The 16,418-nt window shown below is 35.8% G+C and overlaps 3 protein-coding genes across 3 annotated transcripts; 2 read left to right on the top strand and 1 right to left on the bottom strand.

The window, feature by feature from the left end:
• Positions 1 to 945: 945 nt before the first annotated feature.
• On the top strand, positions 946 to 5,454 carry LOC107642981 (B-type cell cycle switch protein ccs52A). The gene is made up of 10 exons (XM_016346507.3): positions 946 to 1,484; positions 1,576 to 1,698; positions 1,931 to 2,035; positions 3,072 to 3,251; positions 3,354 to 3,416; positions 3,513 to 3,707; positions 4,113 to 4,214; positions 4,321 to 4,383; positions 4,516 to 4,584; positions 5,006 to 5,454. Exons 1-10 carry the CDS (start codon positions 1,068 to 1,070, stop codon positions 5,057 to 5,059), a joined length of 1,371 nt encoding a protein of 456 aa, XP_016201993.1. The 5' UTR covers positions 946 to 1,067; the 3' UTR covers positions 5,060 to 5,454.
• Positions 5,455 to 6,807: 1,353 nt separating this feature from the next.
• Positions 6,808 to 9,100, bottom strand: LOC107642980 (protein STAY-GREEN, chloroplastic). Its single transcript, XM_016346506.3, has 4 exons — positions 8,525 to 9,100; positions 8,241 to 8,414; positions 7,672 to 7,839; positions 6,808 to 7,442 (listed from the first exon to the last, which is right to left on the bottom strand). The coding sequence occupies exons 1-4, from the start codon at positions 8,648 to 8,650 to the stop codon at positions 7,077 to 7,079; spliced, it is 834 nt and encodes a 277-aa protein (XP_016201992.1). The 5' UTR covers positions 8,651 to 9,100; the 3' UTR covers positions 6,808 to 7,076.
• Positions 9,101 to 9,603: 503 nt separating this feature from the next.
• On the top strand, positions 9,604 to 15,895 carry LOC107642979 (FAM63A-like protein (DUF544)). The gene is made up of 12 exons (XM_016346505.3): positions 9,604 to 10,123; positions 11,246 to 11,364; positions 11,495 to 11,601; positions 11,686 to 11,773; positions 12,299 to 13,337; positions 13,447 to 13,501; positions 13,623 to 13,704; positions 13,842 to 13,922; positions 14,288 to 14,392; positions 15,023 to 15,072; positions 15,215 to 15,332; positions 15,620 to 15,895. The coding sequence occupies exons 1-12, from the start codon at positions 9,898 to 9,900 to the stop codon at positions 15,710 to 15,712; spliced, it is 2,163 nt and encodes a 720-aa protein (XP_016201991.1). The 5' UTR covers positions 9,604 to 9,897; the 3' UTR covers positions 15,713 to 15,895.
• The last annotated feature ends 523 nt before the right edge of the window (positions 15,896 to 16,418 follow it).

Raw genomic sequence — 16,418 nt, 5'->3', positions numbered from 1 at the left:
GGTAAATATTGAATAATTTAATATAATACAAAATATAACAAGTTATATTATTAACTTTTTGAAAATATATTAATTTAAAGTTTTAAACTATATAATGCCTTATTTAAAACCAACATAGATTGAAATTTAATTAAAATTTTTTAAGTGGTGTTGATGATTTGCTAGTTATGCTTATTTGGAACCCAGGTGGATATATACTTAGTTGGAAGTAATACCAAGGTATAGCAGACTCACAAAGAATTTTGATTAATAAATGTATTATTTAGTTCGAAAATCAATTTAAATTTATTAAAGTATAATAAAAGGAACTATATTTATCTATATTTGTCTTTGATGCTTAAATTTGTTGACTTGCATATCCTAAATGCAAGTTCCCCCCACCCTCTAACGGAATATAAATGGCATGAGATGCATTCAAATCCTTCCAAATCATGGAAAAAACGTTGTTCAACGACCCTTAAGATTGAGGAACAAATACAAATAACATCTAGTTAATTAAACTTTCTTAACCTATTCCCCTTTTCTTTTTTAACTATAAATTTAAAAAAATATAAAAATCTTTGATAATTTTTTTGGGGATCAATCATTAATGATAGCGCTATAGTTAAACTAGCTATTTTCTCAATATAAGGCACTTTTGATCAAAAGTAGACATAGTAAAAAATCAAATACACAGTGTATTTATTAGATTATAAATATTTAAAAAAAAAAATGTTAGATGATTACTGATTTATTTTATTGTTACACAAAAGAATACATTATAATATTAGATTGGAGTGGTAAATAAATCGTGGATGGATTGATTAAATTTCGTTCTCCAGCTAAATCTTAGCTAGGTGGGTTTAGCTTCACACTTTGTTGCACGTCAAATATATTTAATTTTTTAATAATTAATTAAAATATTAGTTAGAACTATAAAATGGAACACAATAAAGCTCACAGATTTTCCCGCAATATTGCTTGGATTTTCCCGGGAAAACTGTGAAGAGGAAACAGCTCACAACCCAAACCCCAAAAGGAAGAGGAAGAAGAAGAAGTGGTTCGATTCCACCATCTTCCCTTCCTCAATGGACCATTCGAATACTGTTCCTCCTTCTCCATCTTCTTCTTCTTCTCCTTCTTCTTCTTTTTCCTCTCATCGCGTGGAGCGAATGATAAACTCGAACCACTACAAGTCCCCTTCGAGAACAATCTGCTCCGACAGGTTCATACCGTACAGATCCGCCTCCAAATTCTCCCTATTTGACATTCCCGCCACCGATAATACCTCCACCCCTTACTCCTCCCTCCTCCGCACGGCGCTATTCGGACCCGATGCACCGCTCACGCCCGATAAGACCAGCCACAACATTTTTCGTTACAAGACGGAGACTCGCCAGTCCATGCACTCTCTCTCCCCCTTCATCCACAATGACGACGTAGTTTCCACTGTTAATCATACCCCTGTTAAGCCTCCCAGGAAAATTCCCCGTTCACCATACAAGGTCGGTTTTTTATTATTACTTTTGGGGGTTTTGGGAATTCTTGAAAATTGTAATGCTAATGCTGGTGGTTTGTGTGTGTTTGTTGTGGCAGGTTCTGGATGCGCCTGCGTTGCAAGATGATTTTTATTTGAACCTCGTGGATTGGTCTTCGCTCAATGTTTTGGCTGTTGGTCTTGGTAACTGCGTTTATTTGTGGAATGCTTGTAGCAGCAAGGTGAATTGACTTCTACCTCATTATTCAAAGCTTTTTACTTTTTCTGTTTTCTAAAATGTAAATCTTCCATTGTCATAAGTATTTCACCTTTTGGATATGATATGGCTCATGGGAGATGCTCAACTTCAGAACTTTATCTACTTTTTATCTAGCTGGTGTTCTAATGGCAAGTTGAAATTTTTGTTGTTGTTGTTTTCATTTTTTGTTTCATCATGTGTTTATAATGTTGCAGGTAACTAAATTGTGTGACTTGGGGAATGATGATTGCGTTTGTTCTGTTGGTTGGGCTCAGCGCGGTACACTCCTTGCTGTTGGAACTAATAGTGGTCAAGTTCAGGTAACAAAATTGCATCAACTACAATCACAGTTATACGTTCTTTTTCCTTCAACCTAGGCTTCCTGTGTCTTATGGATATTCGAAGCAATTTGAGGGCAAGTTATTTGTGTGGAAAGGTTATCTGAGTTTCTTACTTATCCCCTTGGCAATTAGTGGCTCAAATTTCTATTTAGGTTATAGATAACATGTGATAAAATTTTGCAAAGAGCATCTAATATAAAAACAGAGTGTATTTAGTACTGTAATGCATGATGAATGTTGGCTCCCGTTGCAAATAGTATAGCTGTGAGCTGTGGGATACGGACTTTCCGCACCACAATTACAGTTATAAGGTATCAGTTATTTTCTTGTACTTTAATATAACGCGACAAAATATCGTCATTAATTATTAAGGGTATCATTTTTGTGAAGAGTCTCTTTTTGTTATTGCTTTGAACTTTCTTAAAATCTATTTTGTTTGAAATGAATTTTGTTAAGCACTCCTAATGCGAGGAAGAAAGAAAAATGGCAAAAACCAGACAGCATTGCTAGACGTCAATGATATTTATGGTGTATTTTGTTTTGATCATTGAAAAAAGAAATTTAAGTAAAATAATATGAGCTTGCTAGAGGGGATCAGAAACCATGGAAGAGCTGTCAGACATCTATAGATGAACTAAGCCTTGTAAAGGAGCTTAATTCTGTAATCTTAGCTTTAAAAAGAAAACGAGTACAAAACCGTAAGCATCCAACAGTTTTGGCTGAGTTAAGAAGAATTGAATAAAAATGATGTATTTGTCATTAAAAAGTATGATACAATGGTAAATGATTGTACATATAGCCGATGCTGCTATTCATGCAATAAGATTTTGTAACTTGGTCATTATTAATACCTAGTGCAATTAAAACTAAATATTGTAGAGGAGAACCCACTCTTAAAACTAGCATGCTTACCTGAGCCTTATTCTGTTCTCTGCATTCCGTTATGCAAATGTGTGTTTTTAATGTTGCTAACCACTCATGAATTGACCAATGGCTCTAATTATTCTCCATGTAGATTTGGGATGCATCTCAATGCAAGATGATAAGAACTATGGAAGGTCATCGTTTACGAGTTGGGGCCTTGGCCTGGAGTTCATCTCTTTTATCTTCTGGTGGCAAGGATAAAAATATTTATCAAAGAGATATACGTGCACAAGATGATTTTGTCAGTAAACTGTCCGGGCACAAGTCAGAGGTGAGTCCTGTTTTCATTTTCAAACCAATCGACTACCTATTGTATATGGAATTCAGCCTGACTTCTTTTTTTTGTTCTCCCCCCTTTTTTGGGGTTTCAAAGGTTTGTGGACTGAAGTGGTCTTATGATAACCGTGAGTTAGCATCTGGAGGAAATGATAACAGAGTATGTACTTGCAAGCTTCATCAACTTTCTAGCTCTGTGTTACTCCTTTGATTTTCATGCACTGGTACACTAGTAATTTCCTTTATATGTTTGCAGTTGCTTGTTTGGAATCAACACTCAACTCAACCCGTCCTGAAGTACTGTGAACACACGGCAGCTGTTAAAGCAATAGCGTGGTCTCCTCATGTTCACGGACTCCTTGCATCTGGAGGAGGAACTGCAGATCGATGTATTCGTTTCTGGAATACAACCACAAACTCACACTTAAGCTGTATGGACACTGGAAGTCAGGTCAAGTACTTGTCCAGAATCACTTTCATAATATCTAGTTGACTTCGTTTTAAATTTTTTTCATCTACTGCATGGCTGATTATTGGGTGGAAGTACTATGAAAAATACATGTCTCATGTTGAAGGGTATTTCTGGAAACTCAAACTATGAATGGATCACAAGTTACCAAATCAAACCCAACTCTATGGAAAGTGAAATTAATTAATCATCAATAGAATTGAAGACTGAATGATTAATCATCAATGAAATGTTAATAGAGGGCTCGATCATCAATTGTGTAACATGGTGACATTCATAGCATCAACTTTCATATACCAAGCGAAGGATAAAGACGATTCTTACCCCTCCCTTTCTTTTATTCTTTTCTGTAACAAACATAATAATGTTTGACTTTACATATGTCAGGTTTGCAATCTTGCCTGGTCTAAGAATGTTAATGAACTGGTAAGCACACATGGCTACTCCCAGAACCAGATAATAGTTTGGAGATACCCCACCATGTCTAAGGTACAAGAACCTGCTATGATATAACAGAATTATCTTCATTTCTTTCTAACAAAAGAAAACTAATTCAAACATATTTTGCCTTTTTTGTTTGGTCCTTGTTATTCAGCTCGCAACTCTTACAGGCCATACTTATAGAGTTCTGTATCTTGCCATCTCTCCAGATGGGCAGGTATTTCAGTTGTCTTTGCACCTATTGCTCTCTCTACGTAATGAGTAGCTTGTAGCTTACTACGAAAATGAATTTCTATTTTCTTAAATGCACAAATTTTTTGGTTGTGATGACTTTGACGTACTGTTACAGACTATTGTCACTGGTGCTGGAGATGAAACACTTAGGTTTTGGAACGTATTCCCTTCCTTAAAATCACAGGTAAATCATTCATTGAAAGATATAGAACAATGCTTCTCTTATTTGCTTGATTGACCATTTGCTTGAAGATTCAAGCTCCTTCATGCTTGGTTAGTTTGTATGGTGTCATGTTCTCATCATTATTCCCTCAAAAAGTCAATATGGTGATACATCAAATTAACCATAACAGCTGCAGGCTGCAGCATGATTCGGTTTCCTTCTTTTTCTCGCTCTTATGGAATTTTATTTTATTTCTAGATTAGGATTTCAAATTGCTCTGCATTCTTGGTGGAAATGGCTAATGGAACGTTCATTAGTCTCATGTTTATTGCTACTGCTATGAAATGGGTTATGCATAGAGATTGATCTTGAAGTGACAATAGCCTTCTGATTAACTTCGTTGTTCTACTAGATTGATATATTTTTGTGGCTATTGATGCAGAATACTGAGAGTGAAATTGGAGCATTATCTTTTGGGAGAACAATTATTAGGTGACTCCACTCATATTTCTGACTTGATTCATACTCTGGATTACTGTGCCGAAAGAAATTTCAGTGGGAACAGCATGGTGGAAATTTTTGCTAAAATACCGAGTCATCACCATGGTTTTATCTACCAACTGGGGAAGCTCTTCAGGGAGCTATGAAGTTGCAACAAGATTGCTAGTGGTGGAAAATCCATGCCATCGATGCCAAGTCTCGAGCACCTTAGATTTATTTGTACATGTTAAGGGAGGTATAACCAATTTTGTTTCTCCTTCTATGGTTATGTTTTATTCTAATCTATGATGGTGCTTGAGTTTGCTTTTCCCTGTCTTGCAGCTATCTTTGCCATGTAATGAAACTAACTGCCTTTGTATATATATAATAATAATAAGGTTGCTACTCCAATGAAGATTTCATGATTGTCATCATGTGAAGATATTTTATTTTGACCATTGGATGATAAGTTGTAAGGCTTGATTTTTATTTAAAGTAAAAGTGTTACTTTTATTTAAAATGTTGCTAAACAAATTAGTCACACTTTTTAAACAAAGATCATTATGAGAAGATGTTTTTAGCATCTTCATTGGAGTAGTTGCCTAATAATAATATGAATCATGGTATCTAGGAAGAATTCGGGTATGCTTACAAAACAAACTGGGGGCCGATTTTTCTTGACCCTTGATGAAATAGTCATTATTTTGATCTCTTGTCTTATAATTAATAGAATTGAAAAAAAAAATGATGCTATAGTGCAAGTGCTGAAGGTAGATATTATATCTTATTCTTATATGTTGGAAAAAAATTATTTGAACTCTCTTTAATTTTGTTTGTTCTTTGAAGATAGACATTATATCTTTTTTTTTTGTGAGAATAGACATTATATCGTAGACTCAGAAAAAGATCTTAGCTAGTTAGTGAAGGCAAGTTCTGGAAGGAACTGGCATGAGCCCGACTTTTAAATGTTGTGGTCCAACACGCCACTTAATGCGATCCAATCACTGTATATGGACATTAGACCCAGCGGACCACACATAACACACCTAATATGTGTCTGAATATTGATTCGTAAATGAGATGCATTTATCATGTGTATTCTGTCCTTGCACTCTTCTCTTTATTGGATTATATATACACTACATGCCACACATAACCCTAAAATTACCTGCTTTATTTGAACTTCAATTTGTTTTTCTAATCAATTGAGCTAATTGTTTTTTAATAAGTTATAGGATAAACTTTATTGTCATTCTTCACTAAAACTTGAGATCATTGTATTATTTTCTTCTTGATTTTTCTGTTTACAAAAGGAGCTATAGAGGAATGCAAGTATCAGATAAAAGGAATGGAATCAGATTTTGTGCGTGTCCTTTTTAATTTTGGTCTTACCACAAGTTTTTTCTTTTAGGTTGAATTTAGCACGCAGTTGTACTGTGCTATTGGCTCTGTCGGCAATTTTCCTAGGCACCACAAACCGAATGCAACGAACAAACTTTGTATATATATATATAGAAAAAACTTGAAAATCGTCTCCAGGAGCCCAATAGAAGAGCAGAGCCAGACAATACCAATACCAAACGTCCAAACCTGATAATGTCTCGTTCTCTTGTAAGCCTCGGCCAGAACTCATAATGCAAGAAGAAACCGAACAAACGATAAAATAACAAATATATGAAAAGTTGAAAACCAACTGGTAATTGGAATATGGTAAATTAAGATACTAACAACCACTGCTATACATACATATAAAAGTCGATAACATAATCCCTACTAAATCACGCATCAATAATAAATAATAATTCATATTATACATACATGAACCTTTATGACACAAATTCCATCCATCCACAATTGTAAAAAGAAAAAGAAAAGAAAGTAACATAAAAAATCATAAATAAATTTTGGCTTTGTACATTAATCCAAGTGGGTTTAATCTTTTTAATTCTTTTCCTAAACAAGTATAGAGGGGAAAGATAGATGAATAATTAGCAACCATCAATCCCCACGAATATGACTTAAGTTTTTGTATATTACAAGTTGTGGGATTGTTGGGTCCCATTCTCAGCACGATAATCATAAGGTTGATATTGGTGACCGAGATTGGGAACCTCTTGAGGCCACGGGATTGAGCTGAGCGTCAAAGGTGGAAAGCAACACTCACAGTCTTGTTGGCATGGCTGTGGTATTGCCACCCCCTCATCTTGACGGTGGTGGTCCTCCTCCCCCTTGGAAGGGGACCCAATTGATGGTGCGGATGCCTCCTTCAGTGGACCCCAACACTGCACCTTGTTGAACTCCGGAATGTTTGAATGGAAATATACCCAAACCAAAGCGTCTTGTAGCTCCGGGTAGCTGTTGAATAAATTGCCATCCCCGTGAACAAATGCCTTCAACACCTATTTCCCACACGCAACAACATATTGCAATTACCAAATTCAGATGTGATATTTGATTGACTAGTAACTAGTAGGCAATTTAGGTATTATTTGCCAACAAGCCATCCTATTTTGGGTGTAGACTCAAACATACACCCAATCCAAGAGTGAATGAGTGCCGTGTCTACCCAAATTAGAAATTACAATGATATTTATGCTAGTAAACAATTATTATTTTTGAGTTGCTTACCACTGGAAGCTCTTTGCAGAAGATGAAGTATCTTAGCCTAGCAAACATATCCAAGAGAAAATGACCTCCACTAATGTGGCAGTGAACGTGGAGGGACATCTTTCCCTTCACCTTCTTCCACTGTGCCACCACTTCATCCCTTTGCAATTTGTTGTACCACCCCTGCAGCTGCAATCCAATCCAATTTCCACACATGCTTATTTCCCTTATAACTGACTTCTTACAACCACTTTAATACTCAACAAATCAGAAGATTCAGCTTCTAATATATTAGTACTATTCTTCTACCTGGTTTCAAAATTCCTTGCTTTTTTTTTTTTTTTTGGTCGAGTGATGGAACATAATAAGCAAACAGGGTAAAATCTTCCCAACAAAGAAACACCTATTTAGGGTAATTAAGGATTTTCATGGAATCAATAAATATGCAATACTATACTATATGTGGCAAAATTTCTGCCTATATCTATTTATGTTCATACATATATGGCATCCCATTTCCAATCCCAGAATTCAAGACTACTAAATAATGAATGGATTCGTGGATAAATTTACGATGGAAGGAGAAGTACCTGGGAATTATTGATGGTCTGAGAGATAGCGAGAGTGAGTTTGGCAGTGACATCGCTGTGGGTTAGGGTATATGTCCTTGGAAGGTTCCCCGGATGTTTATCTTCCTCCACTCCCAAGAACAATACCTTGAGCTTCGAAGCCTCGAAGATCGCTGGCCCGAACAACCTTGCAACCTGATAATCAATCATCATTCCATCCATCACAATCCACAACAACAAAACAACAACTTGATAATTCCAGAAATATTAAAAGATAAAAAGAAGGAAGGAAGGAAGAGACATACTGGCACAAGAGCTTGGTTGTTCTTGCTGAATCTCCTCCTGTGAGGAAAAATCGAGATCCGATGGGGTGAAATAGAAGGGGAAAGCTTGGAAGGGAGCACAGGAACTGTGGCAGTTAGAGTACCCATGTTCCCCCTACCTAACTGGCACCAATCTTCTTGGACTCCAAAAAATACGCAAATGAGAAACGATACACTACTACTACTTTAGTATACACTCTTGGTCTTGGACCAACGAGTCACTAGAAGTAGGTAGAGGTAGGTAGGTAGGGCTTTGTCTATGGCTGCGACTGCGATTTAGCTTTTTCTTTTCTCTTCTCTTCTCTTCTCTTTTTAGCTTATGCTTTTCCTATTCCCATTGCTCTTGGAAACGTAAAGTAGGAAACTTGAAATTGGAACTGTATCAAGATGCGTGTAGTGTGGTTTAATTTGTGAGACTTTAGGGGCAATGCTAACTGTTGCTTCAACTCGTGGTAGGCTACTGATAGTGATACGCATCGTAAATATGGTTTTGGATTGATTCGGTGGTAGTGCTGTCTCCGCATCAACTAAACACGTTTCTTTGCCACCACAACACACGTGTTCTTCTTCCCTCTCTTCCCCCGATATACATCCTTACTTCTAACTTGGGCAGGCCTAATCACCATTCAAGCATATTTTCTTTGTTTACGACATACAGCCCAATAGTACATAGGAATGATCCGCGACACGATAAGCCCAGTAGCCCAATAACTTGTAATGAGAATGAAAGTTGTAGCAACCCATGACCCCAAGAAAAAAAAAAAAAGACTTGTAGCAACCCACACGGTACTTAAGAGTTAAGACACAAAATCTCATTTACAAAATATATATTTTTTGTATACCAAAAAAGAAAAATTGTTTTTTCCGCAATATTTATTTTTCTATTTATCTCGCAATATGTGTTCTACTTCTACAAGTTATAATTAGTAAAATATGTTTCGAATTAATTTGTAAAACATACGATATTTTGATTAAATATTTACTCATACTAATTTTAATTCAAGAGACTAAATTGGTCTCCTGTAAATAAATTATAAATGGATAAAATGAAGAGAATTAGAGGAAAGAAACGGGAAAACAAGGCTTGGCAAAAAAATAAACGGGGAAAACATTGACAATCACGTCGAGCACGGAGAGAGAAGCTTTATATTATGTGTATATATATTTTGTCATCACAAATGCGCAATTGGCGTAATTTTCCGTTTACTTACTTCCTCTTTCTGGTTTTGTTTCTTTGTGGATACACAATAACATAACATAATAGCAAAAAGGCCATACATCCTCGTTCTTATTCGTATTCGCAGACTTTCACTTGTTCTCTTCCCTTCGCATCGCATCGCATCGTATCAAATCAAATGGCATCGTCATCGCCTTCTTCCCCTTCTTCCCCTTCTGTCCCTACCGACCAACACACCGATCAGCAGGACCAACAACAGCCGCCGCCGCCTCCGCCGCACCCTCAGCCGCAGCAGGAGCAAGTGAAAGAGTGCACACACAGAACAAAGACGATCCAGTTTCTTGGACGCACAACGCCAATCATCCTCCAAAATGACAATGGCCCCTGCCCTCTCCTCGCTATCTGTCAGTCCCCCCTCCCCTCTCTCTTAGGGTTTCCACTTCCTTATTTCTTAAGAAATTTAATTCCTCTTATTTTAATCGGCACAGGGATCAGCTCAATTATGTTGTTTCTTTATTGTCTTTATCTTATTCCATAATCATTGACATTATCATTCAAGGACCAGTCTCATATTTCGTTGCTTCATGCATCAACTTCGTAATTTTGGATTCTGTTATTAACATTGATGGTTCTTTACCATAATATCAATTATGTTATGGCAAATTAGGAAATAACTCCAGCCATTTGGGATTTACCGTCAAGATGCCCTTTGTGTTTATATAACTGGCTAGAGATATAAGTATGTGCTGCCTAGCTGCGCAAGCAATGATTAGCAGAGTTGGTTCATAATATGTACCCCTTAGGTCTCTAGCCTTTCACGTTTTATCTTCGTTCTTCCCTTGTTGCTGCATTAATGTACATGTTCTGTTCCATAAATATTAGATTGAGAGTACAGCAAAGACCATGGTCTAGAAACGAAATATATTATTTGGGCTAATCTCCTTTTCCATATTTTTATTATTAGAGAAATACTATGTTAGTTTAGCAAGAAATACTGTCTTTGAAACTATTCTCGAATCTTTGATACACTATGCCTTAACTGCTTGCTCTGCCCATGTATCTTAACAGAATTGCCATTTTGAACTTTCCATTTGACCAATTTCCTTATTATCTTCAGAAATCTTCCATCGAAATTCTTCTCTTTCAGGTTACAGACACTTATAACTACCACAAGTGAAATTGAAGAAAATAAAATAATTATAAATGATTAAAAGCTTATCCCTGATGTAAGATATGTTCTCTGACCCCTTTATGTGTAGCCTTGTAGTTGTCATGTCATTGTACAAAAGTTGAAGTCTATTCTCTTCATGTTACCCTTTGCCTTATATATTTATCCTTTTGTTTGTACTACGGTGCTTCCTGGAGACACTAAGATTTGCAATAATCTGAATCTCTCTTAGATGATATTGCAAACACCATGCACAATGCTTTGCAGTTTAGAGGGGGCTACTTGCTATATTTACGTTACATTTCTTGTTTGAAGATATCATATTTATTGCTTATTGTTTTATATTTTATTACTGCAGGTAATGTTCTTCTGCTAAGAAACAACATAAATTTGAGTCCAGATATTTCTGAAGTCTCACAGGAGAAATTGTTGTCATTGGTTGCAGAGCGATTAATTGATTCCAATAGTAATGTGAATGTAAGAGCTTCTTTCGTTTATTTTTGGTGGAATTGGCTATGTTCTTGTAACTTGAGTTGACAATGTTTTTTATTTTTGGCTCTACTCTTTGTAACCTGAGTTGACAACTTTTTAAATTGTTATCTTATAGAACAAAGACGCAGGGTATGTCGAAAACCAACAACAAAACATCGCTGATGCAATTGATTTGCTCCCTAGGCTTGCTACGGGCATTGATGTGAATATAAAATTTAGGAGGTTGGCTATGGTTTTCTCATTGGCAATTGTGTTGCATTCATAATAAATTAATAGTTCTAACAAAAGATTGCATATTAATTGCAGAATAGATGATTTTGAGTTCACCCCAGAGTGTGCCATATTTGATCTGCTGGACATCCCTCTGTATCATGGCTGGATAGTTGATCCTCAGGTATTTTGTTCACCTTCAAACCTTCATACTCATTCCACCATGATGATATTGTTGTGCTTTTTGGTTTAAATGCATCTATGAAATCTTTTTATTAACACCATCAATTAGTGACATGGAAGTGAATATTTACATTGGTAAGCATTTTTGAAGTAGGGTTTATATATCAGATTGCAAAATGACATAGTTCCCTAAAAGTTGAAACTACTATGGTGTGGCATTTTTGTGCCATATCTTAAATTGATCTAGCCCTCATCATTGTTGGCTAGTTGTTAGGAAAGTATGAGACATGAGTTCCACATCAGAAGTATGGGATTCTAGTAGGGGATTCATATGGCTTTGGGGTATTCGACCATGATCAAGAGTTGTTTATGGTAAATGTTAAAATGTGGATGTTCTTTCTTGAATTTGCATCTTAATACTTATCAAAATGTTGGCTTTTTGTGTCTCATTAAGCATGCAAGGTTTATTTCTTACTATTACGACCTTTCTTTTTCCCTTGTAAATCTTGATGTGCTTGTTGACCAGGATTCTGATACTGCAAATGCAATAGGATTGAAATCCTATAATGCTCTTATGGGAGAACTTGTTTCTCTTGAAACATTAAACATGGAAGTTCAACATAAAACTAATCCAGAAGAAGATGGTGTCGATTTTGTTGCTGCAACAACTGCTGCTCTTGGAGTTCCTTCTCCCAGTTTATCAAAAACCAGATCTTTTGACGATCCTCCCAATTCTGTTTCTGATCAGTTACCAAGAAAAGGCGACATTGAAGAAGAGGCAGAATTGTTAAGAGCTTTGAAGCTGTCTGAGGCTGATTCTAAAGTTTCAACAAGCGATCCTGTTGTAGGTCATATAAATGAAGAACCAATTTCTGTCAGTATGGATGAGAATATAGTTTTGGATTGTGGAGATAAGTTAGAAAAGAGCACTGGTGCTGTAAACAGCAACTTCCATGAGCTAGAACCTTCCATATCTGATGGTTTCTCTGCTGCTGGCAAGGACAGAAATGAACAAACATCTTCTATGTCAACTCAGGTAGAAACAGCTAACTCATCTTTAAAGCCAGATACCATTAATGAACTTCATCAGTCAGCTTCAGCGGGAGCTAAAGAGTCTTTTGCCCAGAATGATGTGATTGAGAAGAACAGTGTTGATGTGTTGGTTCAAAATGAGAATGCAGCTGTTATTTCTTCTGAAAAGTATTCCGGAGGGGGTGTAGAAGTTCATGACGAATCCACTTTTAAGACTATGGGTCATGAAGTTGCAGATGAATCTCAAGAACCTGATGCAACAGGATTATCATATGTATCCTCTAACCATATGGATACAGATTCGTCTAGTGTCAGATATAATCAAACTGATGCTTCTGAAGTATTGACTTCAAGTGTTGATGGGAGTGAACCCATATATGAAGGAGAGGAATGTGTATTGGATACAAGAACTGGAAATTTTGAGGATCATGAACCTGTATATGAAGGTGAGGTGGTTCTTGCGGAACAGGCTGACAAAAGCACGTTGCTTGCGCCTGATGTAAGAGCTAAGGATGAAATTACTCCACAACAAGGTTTTTTTTTAATCAGAATATCACTTTAAGATAATTTGTATTATTATCTTTAGTAAGAGTTTTTTCTTTTCTTTTTTCCCCCCTTAATTTATACCCCTTTAATGATCAGGAGAACTGATCAAGAGTTTCATGAGGAATACTGCCAGCCAATTGACATTTTATGGGTATGATGACCCCCTCTTGTTGGTTTAAATAATGTAATCCATATTTTTCTCCTCATTGATTATTGAGGACTTTTTCTTTTTAGAATTTACAGATGATAAATTATAATAAATGCTTTTGCAGCCTTTTCTGTTTACAAGATGGTCTCAAAGAACGGGAATTATGTGTTTTTTTCCGAAACAATCATTTCAGCACCATGTTTAAGGTCAGTAAAAAGGCTTGTTTTCCTTTTCCTGACTTAAAGTAGCACACCCATCATTGATAAGGGGTGGTGGGAATTGTTGATTCTCTTTCTTGCTTAGTCTTACTTTACAGTCCTGAAGTTTTCACTAATATTCACAGTTTGAAGGTGAGCTGTATCTTCTAGCTACAGACCAAGGTTACATAAATCAACCTGATCTGGTGTGGGAAAAATTGAACGAGGTAAAACACTATTTATTAATGAATGATCTTTACTCACCCAGGTTACTGTATAATTTTTTAATGATTTTTCCCCCTTCATTCTATGCTGATATTGATGAGAACTGTGTATTGTGTTCATATGTATTCTGAACTTCTTGGTACTGAAAGATCAGTCCAAGTCATATAGGTGCTGTTGTCTTGGATGTGTATTATTCAATTGGAATGACTTTATATGTCTTCTTACGTATAGTTCCTTTTCTATTGTGATGAACTGATGTCTGATGTTGAGGATGTATTTCTTGCTTTTTCTTCACTATTATGAACAAGTAACAGTAAGGTCATTATTAAATTACGGTAATTAAGATGGTGTTGTACTTTTTTTTCAGGTCAATGGTGATACCATATTTATGACCAGCAACTTTAAGGAATTCAAGGTAGAAAGCCATGAAAATAACACTTGGGATGAGAGTAATGTCATGACCAGCACTGCTGTATGTATATTATTTCAAAAGTTATTTTTCATATGTAGAGGAGATATATCAAAAAATCATTCTACACTGTTGAATAACTTTTCTGTATCGGAAGTTTTTTTTTTTGGTCTCTTTTTTTTTTTTGTAAAAATCATTTTTGGATTGAAAGCTCCTCTTATAGATCATGTCTATAACATTTAAGTTAACCGAATAGTTCAACACATTTTCTATATGCATTAACATAAATTTGAAATAAGAACTTCTTGTTGACATTCTTATTGATGTACTTATCTTTTTAAAATAAGTGTTGACGTAAATGATCAAGATTATAAATAGTTATCCTTCAATGGTTGAATTGATAAAAGTAAATATTATGAATTAATTGTATACACTATTTGTTCAAAAATAGTTTAGGCAAATATTTGAATTATATATTTATCACATCATCAAACGAGTCTAACAATCTACTATCTCAGTTTTCTCACAATAGTGGAAATATCATTGGATGATAGTGTAAATTTTTTTTATACCATCAGTATCAAAATTAATCTTATATATGAAGCTATTCAATGGTATGAATTATAAAAGATATAAAATCTAATCTTGTGAACCGAATTCCCATTGATATAAAGACAACTGCTCATATTTCAGGACTATCTTGCCAGTATAGATAGTGCTGCACAGGCGGGCTTGGATATCAAGTAATTTTCTGAACTTACCATTTGCACCATACTTTTAAATTGCTCTCCCTTCCCCTTTCCTTTTTAAATCCAGTTGTAATTTCAATTAAAATTATTCAATATGATATGGTTAATTTTGATCTTACCTGTAATTGTGTGACAGTTCTGATCTGCAATTAGCAATAGCCTTGCAACAACAGGAGTTTGAGCAGCAGCCTCCACGTCATAATACTCAACAATCATCAGTCACTGGTGGCTCCAGACTGATCACAGGTCCACAGGTAAATATTATTTTGCAATTATTTCTGCGATTAATTTATGGTATTATTGTCAACCGATCATTATCTGAAATGATTTGGATATATACATCCCTGGTATCTGTTGCCTTCGTACCTCGTACGTGCAATTGGGTTGATTGATCATTATGAATTTCAATGGAGATCTTAAATCGATGACAAATGTCCGGATGGTTAATAGGAACATGCATTGATTTGATGACCAGCTCTCTATATAATTGAAATTTAAAAATGGAAGCTTTTGCAAACTTTCTACTAAATGTTATTCACAGGTGGCAAGAAACACGGGGAGGCATCCATCGTCTTCTGGATCTACAACACCCAAAGCAGATGGAAAAGCCAAAGATAAATGTACAGTGATGTGAATTACATAAGCAGGAGTTAATTTTTTGAAGATTTCACTTTGAAATGCGTGCCCTTGATTCCATGTATCTCATTACAACAACTTTATGCCTGGTGTCATGTATGTGATATTAGGTTATGTTTCTAATGTAAATATTGGTAGTATATAGTGTTTACGACCACAGAGGTAGGTCTTGTCTTGTGTATCTTGGAATCCCAACCCTTAACCTCCCTCCACACTCTATATTAGTTTCTCTACTCTAACCATCCCAACCAAAGTTGCGGTCCCCATTTTATGCTGATTGATTTTGCAGCGCAGCTCAGAGACTGAGTAGGGAGTAAAAGCCTAGCCCAGCTAATTCTCTTTTTGCCTTTTTAACTTTTAACCTTGCTCTCTCCCTCCTTCGCAAATAATTCATGTAAAGCTACAGAATTTGATATAGATTTTGTTGTCGGCTTGATTGTTAGATATCCATGTTGGATGCGGTGGACTTTGGTACAAAATTTCCTAGGGAACAAAAGATAGATAAAAATTTTTCTCTTAAGTGATTTTTTTATACACCTTTTTGTGGGATGAATCTTTTTTAGCACCCTTGATGTGCTTGTGATGAAAAAGCTTAATAGTAATTAAACATTCTGTTTGTGATAGGACTAGGTTTTGTGGCAGAATAGCAAGTGCCAACAGACTTAGCATGCAATACGATTCTTTGAAGGTGTCAAATGTAGCCT

Source organism: Arachis ipaensis, chromosome B5 (genome assembly GCF_059453495.1).
Source record: "Arachis ipaensis isolate K30076 ecotype BB chromosome B5, ASM5945349v1, whole genome shotgun sequence".
Taxonomy (NCBI): domain Eukaryota; kingdom Viridiplantae; phylum Streptophyta; class Magnoliopsida; order Fabales; family Fabaceae; genus Arachis; species Arachis ipaensis.
The sequence above is the reverse complement of the archived record's forward strand: the minus strand, read 5'-3'. Positions and strand labels throughout refer to the sequence as shown.